At 34.0% G+C, this 16,861-nt stretch overlaps 1 protein-coding gene across 1 annotated transcript; it reads left to right on the top strand.

Moving 5' to 3' along the window:
- Positions 1-1,791: 1,791 nt before the first annotated feature.
- On the top strand, positions 1,792-6,508 carry LOC18448788 (uncharacterized). The gene is made up of 7 exons (XM_006858839.4): positions 1,792-2,288; positions 2,761-2,878; positions 3,163-3,251; positions 3,349-3,395; positions 3,506-3,594; positions 4,674-4,807; positions 5,676-6,508. The coding sequence occupies exons 1-7, from the start codon at positions 2,202-2,204 to the stop codon at positions 6,318-6,320; spliced, it is 1,209 nt and encodes a 402-aa protein (XP_006858901.1). The 5' UTR covers positions 1,792-2,201; the 3' UTR covers positions 6,321-6,508.
- Positions 6,509-16,861: the final 10,353 nt, after the last annotated feature.

The following is a 16,861-nucleotide window of genomic DNA, read 5'->3' as shown; positions in this document are numbered from 1 at the left end:
TTAAAATTTAACTTTGATAAGTATCGTATTTTAGGGGTTAAGAGGAGGTTTGGGGTCATGTCGGTAGCATCCCCACACCTAGCTAACCACATCATGTTATCCATTCCTACCACTGATACGTCTAATTAATACATTCAAAATGTAACTCTCCCAATCTAATGAAAACCAATTAACCCTCCAAAATGTAACTCTCCTAATCTAATGAAAACCAATTAACACCTTCAAAATGTAACTCTTCCAATCTATTGAAAAAATAAGTAGGGGCCTATCTTCCCTATTGAATTACCCAAAAAAAAAAAACTCAAACAACAGCCATATATTTAATATTTAAAATCTTATGTATTCATCTTTCACAATCAAGCCCTTTTTTATGAAAACATAAAACTATGTTTTTTTATGTACGTCAAATCAAACTCAAATTTATTATGTCCATACTTCTCACCATCATACATATAAAAAATATAAAAATAATAATTAAAATAATTAATTTACCAAATTATTCATAAATTTTATAGGGGTAATTTGGTAATGTTATTTCTTTTAATTTATAATTTTATTTTCACATTTTTCACTGGTATAAGAAATATCCTATTATTAGGGATATTTAAAAAAATATCTTAAAAGTTTCTTACTTTACAAGAATGTTCATTTTTTCCTGAAATGTCCGAACTTCATGCCCAAGTTATATTCACTCTGAGTCCTGAATTTTATTTTGTGCAGTACCCAAAACAAAGTTCGACACTAAGTACCCAACTTCATTTTGAGCATGCTCAGTGCCAAGTTTGGCACTCCAAGTACCGAACTTTGTTTTGGGCAATGCTAAAAACAAAATGCTCAATAGTTAGAGTGCCGAATTTTATTTTCAACAAGCCCAAAGCTTCGCCACTAACAGTGCCAAACAAAGGGGCACTACAGAAAAAACAAAAAACAAAGTGGAAAAAAAGTAAATAAATAAAAAAGAGAAATCCCCTTGAAATAGACCATTTTTTGGATAATTCTTAAATCTCTCTATAAAAGGAGATGCCTAGTTTACTTTTTGTTCCATTTCGTTCACAATTTTTATTTTTTGAGATATCTTCTAGGCGTTCATGAAAGAGTGGAATGAGAGAGGAAATGCCACAAAAGAGAGTTGACATTTATTTTTAATATTTTAGTAGATGATCTCACATCCCCAGTGCAAGACTTTAGTATCATACATTAAAATAAAAGAATCTTTTTTTACGTTATTCACTCTAAGAATTGAAATTTCCTTGTCATTGTGCATATTATCTATGTCTTTTTGTTGTCTGTTTCATTGCGTTGATGTGTTTCTCCAGCACTTATTTCCTATGGCGTTTATGGAAAAGTTGAATGAGAAAAAATGCCATAAAAGACAATGAATGTATATTTTTTTAAGTTTAGTAGACCTTAGTACTATAAGTCCATATAAAATGTTTAAAAATAAGAAAGGATGCGTTTTGAAAATTGTAGAAGGCAAAAGTGTTCTAGAATCTAGACTTCCAGTACCACTTAAAAAATAAAAAGAAACGACAAGGGCACTTTCGAAACTTTGAGGGAATTAATCGTCATAAATGAGAAAGTTAAGGATGACCACGGGTATGTTATAAATGTTGGGAAAACCAGGCGACGTTTTCCGTTTCAGAATCTTCGGTCGCCGCCGTCAGCGATATTTGACGGAGATAGCGATGATTCGGTCGCTAGCCGTCAGTCGACGTGCTCCACTAATAACGGTTTCCGTCAGTGGACGTACCCGCTTTCGGCCCTATAAAATGTCACTCTGGTGATCGACTCTTGTGCCCCCAAAATTTCACAGTCCAAAGCCAGTTTAATACTCTCGGCAAAAGCAACAATCTGTAAATCTCTCTCTCTACAAGAGGAAGACAGATGTTCTCTCTCTACAAGAGGGAGAAAAAGGTTGTTTTCTCAGAAGTTCCAAGTTGAATAACGCACAAACTGGAAGATCCGTCTCTCTACAAGCTTCACAGTATTGCCAGTGCCCTGCTTCTCTCTCTCTCTACAAGTTCCACAGTATTGCCAGTGCACTGCTCTCTCTCTCTACAAGTTCCACAGTATTTCGACAGTATTGCCAGTGCCCTGCTCTCTCTCTCTCACTATTTGATCTTTGTCTGGTTCTCTAGAAGTTAAGAAGCTGTGATCTCTCTCTCTAATGGAATTATAAGGTGGAAGGCTTGCAGTTTGGGATGGGGTGGAAAGAGCCGAAGCAGAGCGAGAGAGTAAAAGCAGTCCTTCAGATACTGAAAAAACACGGTCCACTCACTGTGAAGCAGGTTTCCTACTCTCCTCTCTTTCTCTCACTAAAACTCCACTCACTATTCTGAGAACTCTCATCTCCAATCTGATATTTTCCGATTGACTTTACCATCTCTGGAATCTCGGTCTTCAAATGATGCAGAACAGATTTTCTCTTATTATTTTCACTGTAAATCTTGCTCACCTTTGAATTATTTTGAAGTCCTCGCTAAATGCATTCTGTGTTCAAAATTTTATAACAAATTACTGTATATATTATCTATGTTTCTTTAATTTATAATCTAAAATGCTTTGGGTTGGATGATTTCAGTTTTCAATGTGTGATCTCATGTCACTGAACTTGTTTTTGCTGAAGCTTTAGAAGCATTTCACAGTGCTTTTCCATGACATATCTTCAGCGTTTTGAGATTCGTGGAACAATAAAGAAGCGAAGCTTCAAAAATAGAATGTACTTGCTCTCTGTATTAATGGCTTTGTACTCGTGGACAGGAGAAGTTCTGTAACGATACATGTATAGAACGGTTTCTAAAAGCGAAAGGCGATAGTGTGAAGAAGGCGGCGAAGCAGTTAAAGGCCTGCCTCGCTTGGAGAGAAAGTATTGGCACAGGTACCATCGCCGTTTAAGCTTTTTTCATGGATATTACTTTCTGAGCTTTTATTAGAGAGAGAGAACCGTTAAAATAGAAAAAGAGAGAAAAAGCAAAAGGTTTCCTCCTCAGAATCATGGTCTTTGCAGTTGTAAAAGCTACACAGTGATTCTCTTCTCCGCTTTTCTTGAGAAAAAAATTTATTTATTCAAAGAATGAAATCTTCAATCTTCCAAACACTTTGATAAAACCTGAAAATATCGATCTCTTCTGACTTAATTTGCATCACTTTGTGGAAAAACAGATCATTTAACAGCAGATGAATTCTCAGCCGAGTTAGCAGAGGGAGCTGCTTATGTTGCTGGTCAAGATGAAGAAGGGCGACCTGTTATGGTAAAATTAAAAAGGAAAAAAAATAATAAAAGAAGTTTTTTCATTTTCAGAAGCAGAGGAAACAGAGGATTAATTTGACTGTTGTTTATTTGTTTAGGTTTTCAGGATTAAGCAGGATCATCAGAAACTCCACGCCCAGAAAAGGTAAGCGAAGAAGCTTCCCATTGGGAAGTTTTTCTGATACGAATGGTACTTCCATTTTAGTGTTTTCCGACTGGTTTTAATGGCGGATACTGGTTTCTGAAACTCTTCAGATATATTCGTTTGCTGGTGTTCACATTGGAGGTGGCTATTGCATCAATGTCGAAAAACGTTGAACAATTTGTTCTTCTCTTTGATGCTGGTAAGCTCACTGTGATTTCTCCTTTCCCCTCTCCATTTTCTGAGAATTTAAACTCTCACATCCCCCATTTTTTACGCACCGACTCCTTCTGTTCTACAATGGAATATTCTCGTGATTCCCGTAAGATTACTCCCTGGATCGTGGCGCAGTGCGGTTGGGCTTATAAGATAAATGGTCAAGCAGGCGTGGTGTATTTTGAAAAGGGTTCAAAAACTTCACATCTGATCCAAAAGTACCAAACCCCCCTAAATTATCGAAGCCTTGTGTCTTTTCGAGGCAGAAAAATCAGTCCAAGAGAGAGAAGGGTCCAAGAAAAGTCAATTATTTACCCTTCTAGAGAGACATCCGGGTGAGATTTTAGAGAGAGAGTGTGTGGTTTTAGAGAGAGAGAGATAGGGTTTTGTTTTTTTGGGATCGTGACAAAGCGAGAGAGACGTAAGAAGTTCAATTATGTATTTATTAGAGGAAATTTCTATAGGTCCTAGGCTTTATGTAAACAAAATAAAGCCTTACCTCAAATCCCATTTTGGAAAGCATTTTCAGTATTGGAAATTCACGTGATCGCTTTAAAATTAATTTCCAATTCGTATAATTAAATTTGAAATTAAAAAAAATAGTACAAATCTTGCGGATCTGTACCATTTATTTTTAGAACAAAATGGATGGTCCGGATGATTTATTGCAATATATATTATTTTTAGAATTTAAAATCCAATTTTTTTTCACAACCATAATATTCAAGTTGAGATGATCTATTTAAATGCATTAAAAAGAAAGAGATGATCTATTCATCTGTTTTTCTACATGAAGTACAATTTTTGATGAGATATGAGGTGGGGCTTATCAAACCATTTTCCTTATTATTATACCTTATTACGGCATGTGAGAAGTGGTGGCATGTTGCTCTGAATTATTCTCTGTTATCGAATTATTAATAATATATATTCAAACTTGTATTCCTCTGAGTGCTGTTGTTCTGACAAGGGGACAGGAGCAGGGAGCTTCATCCCTCTATTGTTGATATGATTATGAGATAAGAGAAACATGAATGGCGTGGTTGGGGTTTTTTTTTTTTGCAGGCTTTTTCAGATCGGCATCGACGTACCTGAATTTATTGCTGGCCACGCTCAAGATACTGTCCGACCACTACCCTGCTCGCCTCGCCAAGGCATTTGTCGTTGATCCTCCGACCCTCTTCTCCTATCTATGGAAGGTACTTTTTTACCATTTTGACCTTTTACTCTCCTCTTCAATGACGAAATGGCCCACCACATCTCAGCTGTTCGTTCCTTTCATTATTATCATTGCGGGATAGGGCCTAAAGCAAAGCCAAGGGAATTGCCACTTGCCCCTTGAAATGAATAATGTGAATAAAAACTTTACATTATTTGGCACTATGTATTTAAAATTTAAAATTAAAATTTTAGCTATTTGGCACTATGTATTTTTTTATGGGTATTTTAAAATTAAATAAAAAAATATTGATAAAATGCCAAATTGTTTATATCTCGTTTGCGAAATTGGGTGAAATTTTAAATAGTTCATCTTCGGTTATTTAGATGATTTTTCTTTTTATTAATTTTAAAATATAGGATATGGATAACAGCCAAGGGTGTTCCTTTCCTTGTCATATCAGGGATTCCGAGGTTTAATATGATGACGTTGGTCTCTTATGTATTAATAACTATTAAAACGAGATATGCAGTTTTGGAAACCTTTTATCTATTTTGGAAAAGTATATAAAGAAATCATTTAATTTTAAAACAAAGAGTTTATATTCATTATCGTCCATCAGATTTCAAATAAGGTAGTTTTGAAAGTGTAATTCACTATACTCAAAATCTCTCGTACCATTTGGTCACTTCCCAAACTATCTAATTTTACATTTAACGAACAATAGCTAGTATGACCCCCTTGCAACAAATAATGGTCTCATAATATAAAATCCCTTATATTTTTTTAAAGGGGCGACTTTAATGTTCTTGCGCCAATAACTTAAAATTTTTGTAGTGGAACATGCTACGCAATTCAAATCTTATATAACATCACCAATGACTGTAACTGTCATGTCACAACAACAGGGTTCACGTCCCTTCGTTGACCTGTGGACTCAAACAGCGATCATCTCCTCCGATGATTTTGAAGAAGACGACTCCTTCACCTCCCTCCCAACCCGCGCGTCCTCATTCCGATTTTGCCCTCCTTCCTCCACCGCGGCTGCCATCGCTACCCCGAACCGCCTCGGCGCTTGCCACTCCTCGCGCTTCTCGTTCACTGTCTCCCCTCTCTACTCCTCCCCCTCCATCAAACCATGGTACCTCGACACCGTCGGATCCAAGCGGGATCATGCCACGTCTCTCGGCCCAGCTCTGGTCTCACCTCTCAATGCACGATCGTTTTCCTTTGCTTCACCTGCCGCACGTGGGAAGCCACTGGCACAAGAGTTGAAGAGGGGATTTATTAATCCCATACCTAATCATATTAACAACAATAAGCATTCCTTTTTTACTTCTCCAAAAATTGCAGCTTTTTTCAAGAAAGAGGTCTCACAAGGTGGTGGGGCAAAGGAGGAGGGTTTTGAGAAGTTTTTGAGGCATTACAGGGCGCCATACAATGAGGTGGCGTACAGGTCCAAGATGAAGCCACCACTTGGAGGCCTTATTTCCATTGTTGCCCCTGGCCTTAGACGAAGGCAGTTCTCTTTCTCACCCCATTATAGGTGCTGAATTTTTAATTTCAAGGTCAATGTTTTTTCTTGCTTTTCTTTCTCTCTCTATCTCTCTCTCAATTTTTTTGTTTTTAGGGAATTGCTTTTTTGTATCTAAAGAGTGGAAGTGCGGTGGAGAGGCTTTTAATGTTTTTTGTCTTAAACTATGGTTAGTTTGTATAGTGGAGGAATAATGAGTTTTGGGAATTTTCCTTTTTTTTTTCGGATTACATTATGTGTGCATGGACTTGTGGAATATGGGAAGTGGGAAGAAACTGGTTTGAGTTTGGGGGATTTGATTATCGGCGGAAATCTAAATGTTTTTCTTGTGGAATATATTAGTGAGCTTTTTGTATATTTTTTTAAAAAAATTAAAAATAATATAATATATTTCTGTTCACATTTATGTCCCACTTTTTATCAGGAATATCTTATTTTAATTTATTTTTCAATATATCTGATTAAGCTCAAATTTTGATCCTATGTATCTTTTACCAAACGCAATTAAGAAAGCATTTAAATATATAATTAGGTTATAAATGACAAAAGACCCTTACAAAATTCAAAATTTAGGTGTATTTTTATCATTTCATTTATTTTGAAAAAATTTATATTTTTTAATGGAGTGAGATAATGCGAAGTATGAAGTCCCCAAATTTATGCTAAATCCAATGCATAGAAAATAAAATAAAATTAAAATACAAAATTCACTCTTAAAAACCGGGACTTGAGTGTAAACTTTAAAATATATCGAAATATTTCTAAATTCAAATAATAAAATTGGATTTTTCCATATTTACATAAAACTTTCGATGGTGATGTTCAAAATGTTTAAGCAGGAGTTCAATGCCATTCAGTAGAAATTTTAGGGATTTGTTATGCGTTTACCACTTTGTTGTCATGAACTATGACTGAATTTCGTGTGAAATAATCGCCTAGTTAATGCAACACCAATCTAGAGCGTTTAAATCCAAAATATGGGAGAAGTTAGTGCAACATTACTTCTGCGCATGGTTGTTAATGCTACAAAGCTAGTTTCTTGAACTCCTAAGTTACATTTGGGAAGGAGAACACGCATTGCGCAGAGTAAATCAGGCTTCTTAAATGTCCCTAACTACTTGGTTTTTCTTTTTCTTTTTTTAATTGTTTTTAGAAAATATCTATTAATCCATCATGATATCACTAAAGGGATTACATGATCACTATTTACATTTGGGTATTTGCTTTGAAAATTCTACTTCAACCAAGTGCCTCTTTAAGAAGTACCTCAAATTTTCCGGATTGGGAAACCCAAAAATTGGGGACATCTTCATAAATTTTCTCCGAAATGGGCCTTAATGGAATGACAAAAGTATCCCTTCAGGTATAAATTTAAATTTATCAAAATTCCCCAATTGTTAGGGCTTCCTCTACTCAACCCCGAATAAAAGCAATTTGGAAATTTTTAAAGTATTTTTATGAGCTACCTAATTGAAACAAAAATCTAAAAACAAATCCTCAAATGTAAATTTTAATCATTTGACCTCTTTAGTGAAAGGGTTTCAATCCCTTAATTGATATTTTTTATGTTCTTTTTATAGTGTAGCCATAAGAATCAAACTTGAGATATAGAGTTGCAAACGTTAACAGCTAACTCAAGTACAAACACATTTCCCCCTATGTCCCCAACTCCACTTATGTCCCCAACTCCATTTGATACCATTTTTCATGTATGAATTATGCATGGAGAAAACATATTATTTATTTCTTCCACAAAATCAGCACGAGCTCTTTCTCTCCCTTCGATGTTAATAGTTCAAAATATCAGAAGAGTAATGATCTTATGAGACCCTTCCAAACCCATGTGTGTAGGATCCCAAATAGTCACCATTAAATTTGGCACAGATATCTAGAAAAGTTATCACATGGGTGTGAGACTTAACTTTTCTATATCTTATGAGACCCTCCCACAGTCATGTGTATAAGACTCTAATGGATCATCATTAAATTTGACACAAATCTTTAAAAAAGTTAAGAAAAACTCCTCTCAGATTTTGCATACCCCTATAGTAACATTTCCATTTTATCTTTGAGGCTTTCTTTGCAAAGTCAAACCTTTCAATGAAACCAAGGAATTTTGGACACAAGAGTAGAAATTTCAAGTCAATGTACCCCCTAATGCACATTAAATCAAAAAAAAAAAATCTAGGCCTAAGCACTTATTTATGGAACTTTAGGGCTAAATTCAATGCTTTATGTAGGTTCCCAAAGTTGTATTGAACTCCAAGAAAGAAGCCTATTGACCAACAAGAAAGAAAATTGTGTTCTTGGAGATGGGTTTGACACGAGAGAGTGGGAAATGACAACAACTCAACGAAAGAGAAGACAAAGATGTCTTGCTTAACGTGTGAAAAAAAACAGTTCGATTTTCTATTAAGGTATTTTAATTACATTTTTTATTAATGCATTTTAGTCAATGCCCAAAATTAGAGAAAGAGTGGGATTTTGAGTCCTTTCGAAGGTTAAGGGCGTTAATTGAACCTTGAGAAATGAATGGGTTGTAAACGAGGGGAGAATGGTGTTGGGTTTGGGAAGTAAGTAGCGTAGGATTGAAGCAATAGTACAAAATGGCCGACACCCATAAAAGCGAGAATTATGGGGAAATTCAAAGTGGAAGTTTGGAACCACCTTAACCCTTGGAACTTAAAAGAGAGAGTGTTTTACGGAAGTGATGGCTCCTCCTCCCTCTCTCACACACAAACAACATATTCAATAGGAAAGGGACTAGGTCTAGGTCGTGGGGGTAGCACCCCAAATATTTAATTACCACATTGTGGTTTTTAATCCATAAAAAAATGGTTAGGGGGATGCATTCTCTATTGATTTACCTAAAACAAATTCAATTATTTTAGGGAAAATATTTTTAAAAATGAAATCCCTTGTTCCATCGTTAAAAGGTCAAAAGATTGCAAATTATATTTGAATGTATGTTTTTAAATTTGTATATCAATAAGGTACTTCCTCAAAAAAAAATATTGAAAATTTTGCCACTATTTGGTTTTAAGTCATAACGATTAGGGGTACCTTGAAAACACTCCTAAAGAGGTACTTGTGTCATTCATGTAAGGCCTTTTAGGAGTCAAATCGCCAAATTACCCCTAATTTTGTGGCTTCCCCCTACCAAACAACCGCAATTTGGGATTTTTAAATTTTTTTGAGAAAGTACCTGCTTGATACATAAATTTTAAAATATACTTTCAAATGTAATTTGTAATATTTTGACCTTTTTTTAATGACATTACAAGGGGTTTCAACCCTTTTATGATATTTTCACATTATTTTAAGATCTCTCTCTCCTGAACACACAAATATTTTACATGAAAATTTACTTATAGGGGTCAAAAGATTGCAAATTATATTTGAATATATGTTTTAAAATTTCAATATCAATTAGGTACTTCCTCAAAAAAAAATTGAAAATTTTGCCACTATTTGGTTTTAAGTTGGAACGATTAAGGGTACTTTGAAAATTTTACACTCCCAAAGAGGTACATCTGTCATTCATGTGAGGCCTTTTTGTACTAAAATCACCAAAATACCCCTAATTTTGTCGTGTCTCAATACCAAACAACATAAATTAGGGATTTTTAAATTTTTTGCGAAAGTACCTGATTGATACATAAATTTAAAAATACACCCTCAAATGTAATTTAATATTTTGACACCTTTTAATGACATTACAAGGGGTTTCAACCCTTTTCTGATATTTTCACATTATTAAATAGGAAAGGGTCTGGGTCTAGGTCGTGGTGGTAGCACCCCAAATATTTAGTTACCACATTGTGGTTTCTAATCCGTAAAAAAATGGGTAGGGACATGTATTCTCCATTGATTCACCTAAAAACAATTCAATTATTTTAGGGAAAATATTTTAAAAAATGAAATCCCTTGTAATATTATAAAATATATTTGAATGTATGTTTTTAAATTTCTATATCAATAAGATACTCCTCAAAAAAGAAATATTGAAAAATTTACCACTATTTGGTTTTAAGTCATAACGATTAGGAGTACCTTGAAAATTTTGCACTCCCAAAGAGGTACTTGAATCATTCATGTAAGGCTTTTTAGGAGTAAAATCGCCAAAATACCCCTAATTTTGTGACTTCCCAATACCAAACAACATCAATTTGGGATTTTTAAATTTTATTGAGAAAGTACTTGATTGATACATACCTTCAAATGTAATTTGTAATATTTTGAACCTTTTTAATGACATTGCAAGGGGTTTCAACCCTTTTGTGATATTTTCACATTATTTTAATATCTCTCTTTCCCAAAGACAAATATTTTACATGAAAATTTACTTATAGGGGTCAAAAGATTGCAAATTATATTTGAATGTATGTTTTAAAATTTCTATATCAATCAAGTACTTCCTTAAAAAAATAATATTGAAAAAATTGCCACTGTTTGGTTTTAAGTTGGAACGATTAAGGGTACTTTGAAAATTTTACATTCCCATATAGGTACTTCTGTCATTCAGGTGAGGCCTTTTTGTAGTAGAATTGTCAAAAATACCCTAATTTTGTGGCTTCTCAATACCAAACAACATAAATTTGGGACTTTTTAATTTTTTGGAAAAAGTACCTGATTGATACAGAAATTTAAAATATACCCTCAAATGTACTTTGTAATATTTTGACACTTTTTAATGATATTACAAGGTGTTTCAACCCTTTTTTGATACTTTCACATTATTCAATAGGAAAGGGATTGGGTCTAGGTCGTGGTGGTAGGACCCCAAATATTTAGTTACCACGTTGTGGTTTCTAATGCATTAAAAAATGGGTAGGGGCATGTATTCTCCATTGATTCACCTAAACAAAATTCAATTATTTTAGGGAAAATATTTTTAAAAATGAAATCTCTTGTAATATCATTAAAGGGTCAAAGATTGCAAATTATATTTGAATGTATGTTTTTAAATTATTATATCAATAAGGTACTTCCTCAAAAAAAAAAATTGAAAATTTTGCCACTGTGGTTGTAAGTCATAACGATTAGGGGTACCTTGAAAATTTTACACTCCCAAAGTGGTACTTGTGTCATTCATGTAAGGCCTTTTAGGAGTCAAATCGCCAAAATACCCCTAATTTTGTGGCTTCCCAATAACAAACAACATCAATTTGGGATTTTCAAATTTTTTTGAGAAAGTATCTGATTGATACATAAATTTAAAAATATACATTTAAATGTAATTTGTAATATTTTGACCCTTTTTAATGACATTGCAAGGGGTTTCAACCCTTTTGTGATATTTCCACATTATTTTAAGATCTCTCCCGAACACACCAATATTTTACATGAAAATTTACTTATAGGGGTCAAAAGATTGCAAATTATATTTGACTGTATGTTTTAAAATTTCTATATCAATCAGGTACTTCCTCAAAAAAAAATATTGAAAATTTTGTACTATTTGGTTTTAAGTCGGAACGATTAAGGGTACTTTAAAAATTTTACATTCCCAAATAGGTCCTTCTGTCATTCATGTGAGGCCTTTTTTTAGTAAAATCACCAAAATAACCCTAATTTTGGCTTCTCAATACGAAACAACATAAATTTGGGATTTTTAAATTTTTTTGAGGAAGTACCTGATTGATAGAGAAATTTAAAAATATACCCTCAAATGTAATTTATAATATTTTGACCCTTTTTAATGAAATTACAAGGGGTTTCAACCCTTTTTTGATATTTTCACATTAATTTAAGATCTCTCTCTCTCCCGAACACACAAATATTTTACATGAAAATTTACTTATAGGCTTGAAAACAAATGCGTAATTAACACATGGTCCTTGTTTTTGCACATTTCACACCTAGGTTCTTTTTTTCTGATTTTTATTTCAATTTTGCTACCAGTCTAATGCTTCATACATATGTATTTTTTTTATTTTTGTGGTTTCTAGGCAATTTGATACCCAAGATATCACACCGAGTCATTTATGTAGGTAGTTTGATATTGAAAATATTGGATTGCCCTATACTATGCTTTTTTAAAGTGGGGACAAGTTTAATATTTCTGAGGTTGAATCATCATCATCAAACTTTTTTCCCAAGTAATTGGTTTGGCTACATGTAAAAAAAATGAGTAATGATCTTATGAGACCCTCCCACACTCATGTGAGTAGGACCCCAAATGATCACCATCAAATTTGTCACATATCTCTAAAAAAGTCAAGTCTCACACCCATATGATAACCTTTCTAGAGATATGTACCAAATTTAATAGTGACCCTTTAAAATCATACTCACATGGGTGTAGGCTGGTCTCATTGTGTCATTTCTCAAAAAAAATTTCGGCAATCTAAACTCTCCAACATTGGACCACCTCTTATTTCAAGTAAAAATGGGTGTTCAGAAGTTAGAAAATTGGGGCAATCTAAACTCTCCATAATCGGACCGTAGCCCAACAAACAAATCAATTTTTGTATTATCGAAATTGAACATAGCTTATCTATAAAAATTATGCACGGGAGGTAGTTTGTATAACCAGGAGTCCAGGACTATTCCAATGGTCCATCCTGATGGAAGAATGTGATATTACCTATGGCCATAGACGAAGTATGTGCAGAGGAAGCGGCTATCTCCATCATTCAATGGTTTTTAACTCGGCTCGGGTTTTGGCCCTGGCTGGAGGTGAGAAATTCTGCGGAGTAACATGGCCCAAAAACTCCTAAAAAATAAAATAAAATAAAAAATGTAAAAGTGAAAAAAAAAAATCAAATAAATTGAAAAGTATGTAAAACATAGATTAGAAAAATTGATTTATGGCAAGGAATATTTTAGAAAAATCTAAAAAAAAAAAATTATAAAAATAATGCATTCAGCAAGAAACTCATAAATCATTGTAAAAAAAACCTAGATTACATATATGATTTTTATAGATTGATTTCACCGTTTTTACTCAATTTTTTATATTTTTAATTAGCCCGAGTGTATTGTATCCAGGTAATGGGCTCTACAAGGGTAAAATCCGACTTACTCGGTCCAGTCCTTGAACACTGGACTATATATATAGCTAATAGATAACATACTAACATTGGATCATATCATTCATTCACTCCCTCAAATAAAACCCTTTATATTTATATTAGGACCATCAGGATGTAGCCTTACCCGAAAAGGAAGGGAATGGGGATGAAAAACTTTGCGCTCCCGCTAACACATACTGTCCATTTACTCCAGAGTAAATCTCAATATAGGAATATTTTTAGGACCTCATATTTAGGAGATGTACTCTCCTCAATCTAGCAATCAGCATCAAAAGAAAAACAAAAAAATCAAATGCGCTCTAAAAGAGATAACACCCTAAAACCTAAACGTACATTGTTCAATTTTTGGACTGCTAGGTCTAAATGTTAAAGAGCCAAAAAAACAATTTTTTGTATTTTTTAACATAATCATCCAATGATTCTCAAGTAGATCAATTTCAGGTCCAAGAAACCTCCTAAATAGCTACGTCACCCTAGAGACTAAATTCATATCATGCTCTTGCGGGAACATAGTTCACATACACAAAATAAAAAATCGAAAAAAGATACTGCACTAAGCTTGATAAGAAATCGTCTAATATTATTTGCTTATTGAAATGTTGATCCCCTAGTTGATGAAAAAAGAACACGGTTTTGGTGAGTCAGTTGATTCACCAATTACAGTGCGGTCCCTCGTGTTGGGATGTGATGCAAAGATAAGACCCTAAGGTATTCTCCCTCTTATTAATGGGTATTTTTGTTATTAAAATAAACTTTTTAGTAAAAGCCCATAAAAAGGGTTTTTCTAAGACAGAAAAATTGTAAAGACAAAAGGAAACTTGTAGAGAGAAAAGCTTAGGGTTGAAAATCGGGGATTTTGCAACAAAACCCTAGCACCACCATTTGGGCTCATCTTGGGCCGTTTTTATTGGCATTTCTTTACGGCATTGGCTAAGCGAAGAAATTAGTTGATTGTAGGTGGTTTTATTGTAGGAAGTTCTTTTGTTTAAGCATTCATTAATATTATATGAGGTAACTCCGCATAATCCCAATTTTGTAAGTTTTCCTCTTGACAGTGAATACATACTTGCCGTCTTGACCATAGACATAACTCATCTTGGGTAAACCACATAAATGTGTGTGTCCCTCTCTACTTTCATTTGTATTGTGTTTTGATTATTTCCTATGTTACTTGTTTTCTTGGTTATATATTTTTCTCAAATATGTTGCACTTGTAATTGCATCTTGGGCATGTTATTGAAGTGTTGAAATTATTGATGTAGAGTGCTCATCACATCTAGTAGGGATTTGAGATATCCTGATTGCTCAAAGGGGTAATTGGGTTATCCCGATCTTACAACAAGTGGTATCATAGCTCAAGGAATTAATATAGTATTTTTTGAAAAATGGCATCTCACAAGTTTGAAGTGGAAAAGTTTAATAGGAAAGGTAATTTTGAAATTTACAAATTAAAAATGTCAGATTTATTCGTACATCAAGGGCAACACAAGGCATTACTTGAAAAAGATAAAAAATCAATTGATATGACCGATGATGATTGTAATGAACTCGATATAAAGGCACATGCCACTATTTGCTTACGTTTAGTGAATGAAGTATTGTTTAACATTGTTGGGTAAAAGTTGGCAAAAGATTTGTGGAAAAAATTGGAAAGTTTGAATGAAATAAAAGCTCTCACAAACCGACTTTTCTTAAAAAAAAATTTGTATTCCTTGATAATGAAAGAGGGTACAAATGCGACCCTTGAATGAGTTTAATAAAATCAATTATCAACTTGAAAGTATTGGCGCGAGAATAGATGATGAAGATAAAGTGGACACCATGCTTTGTTCATTGCCAGCATCTTATGATAACCTTGTTGCTACATTGAGTTGTAGAAAAGAAGATTCTCTTGATTTGGGCTCGGTGTGTAGTGCCCTACTTGTCGATAAACTTCGAAAAATGCATCTTTGGGAAGTTCAGTAGAATCGAAGATGAAAGCTCTTGTGGCAAGATGTCGATTGAATGAACAGGGTGGTTCATCGATGAATCATTCAAGAAGTAATTCAAGATTTCGATCAAAATCTAGAGGGTCCAATAACAATAATGTGTGTTGACATTGTAGGAAGCCCGGTCATATAAGGAAGAATTGTTTTAAAAGAAATGAGATAAATTCTTCCAAAGCTCCTAATGCAGGAGGTGAACAGTCAATGAATCCAAGAATGAATCAAATCAAGTTGAAGAGTTTACATCCAGGTTCATTGAAGATGAAGTACTGATGGTGGCATATAATTCAATATTCTTTCAAAATTGGATACTTGATAATGGAGCCACCTATCACATGTACTTACATATATCATGATTTGACTCATATGCATCATGTGAAGAAGTATCGGTATCCATGGGTAATAATTTTACAGCCACGGTGGTTGAAATGGATTCGTTTCACCTAAGGATGTTTGATGAGACTATTCGGGCAATTAAGGATGTTAAGCATGTGCCAGAACTAAAAAAAAGCTTGATTTGCCTCTCTTCTCTAGATTCAGAATGATACAAGTTTGCCGATCAAAGTGGAGTAATCAAAATATCCAAAAGGGCTATAAATGTGATGAAAGGAGTCCTAGTTAGGAGTTTATACGAGTTATTGGGAAGCACAATAATAAATGATGAAGTGAATTCCGTTGTCGAAGGTGAGGAAGTTCTATTTCGCATATGGCATAGAAGATTAGGGAATATGAATGATGAAAATATAGAGATCTTGATGAACATGAATTTTATTTCTACGCTTAAAATTGATGGATCCGATTTTTGTGAGTATTGTGTCTATGCGAAACAATATAGACAACCTTTCCAAGCCCAAAAGCATATAAGCAAGTGCAAACTTGGTTACATTCACTCAGATGTATGGGGCCCTTTACTGGTGCATTATATTTTATTTCATTTGTTGATGACTTCTCAAAAAAACTATGGCTCAAAACTCTCAAGTCCAAACTGATGTGTTTTGTGCATTCAAGAATTTTAAAGCCGAAATTGAAAAATCTATGGGGCATCACATCCAAGTTCTTCGGACCGATAATGGTAGACATTTTGTATCAAAAGAGTTCGAAAATTTTTACAAGGTAAAGAGAATTACTTTGCGTTACACAAATACCTTCAATCCTCAATAAAATAGTGTGGCCAAGAGGATGAATTGCACTTTGATGGAGTGTACGATGTGCATATTAAGCAATGCCGGCCTAGAGCAAGAATTATGGGCAAAAGTTGTATCAATGGCTTGTTATCTTATCAACTAATCACCTTCAATAGCATTAGGAATTAAAACTCCTAATGATGTATAGCATGGGACTCCTAGTGACTACTCTGATTTAAAAAAAAAATTGATATGATGCCTATTCACTTATTCCAAGTTGTCACATGAACAAGTTAGATCCAAGGTCAAAGAAGTGCATATTTGTGGGTTATAGCAAGTGTGTGAAGGGATATCGATTATGTGATCCAAGTACATGAAAAATATTCACTAGTCGGGATATGCATTTTGATGAAT

The sequence above is a fragment of the Amborella trichopoda genome, chromosome 3 (genome assembly GCF_054954075.1).
Source record: "Amborella trichopoda isolate Santa Cruz 75 chromosome 3, AtrichopodaSantaCruz75HAP2 v2.0, whole genome shotgun sequence".
In the NCBI taxonomy this organism is placed as follows: Eukaryota; Viridiplantae; Streptophyta; class Magnoliopsida; order Amborellales; family Amborellaceae; genus Amborella; species Amborella trichopoda.
The sequence above is the reverse complement of the archived record's forward strand: the minus strand, read 5'-3'. Positions and strand labels throughout refer to the sequence as shown.

What these genes read in the sequence shown, in the direction of transcription:
- LOC18448788 (XM_006858839.4), top strand. Translation starts at nt 2,202, where the DNA reads ATGGGGTGGAAAGAGCCGAAGCAGAGCGAGAGAGTAAAAGCAGTCCTT. An exon ending in GAGAGAAAGTATTGGCACAG is followed by an intron (nt 2,879 to 3,162) that starts GTACCATCGCCG and finishes GTGGAAAAACAG; the next exon opens with ATCATTTAACAGCAGATGAA. An exon ending in AAACTCCACGCCCAGAAAAG is followed by an intron (nt 3,396 to 3,505) that starts GTAAGCGAAGAA and finishes GAAACTCTTCAG; the next exon opens with ATATATTCGTTTGCTGGTGT.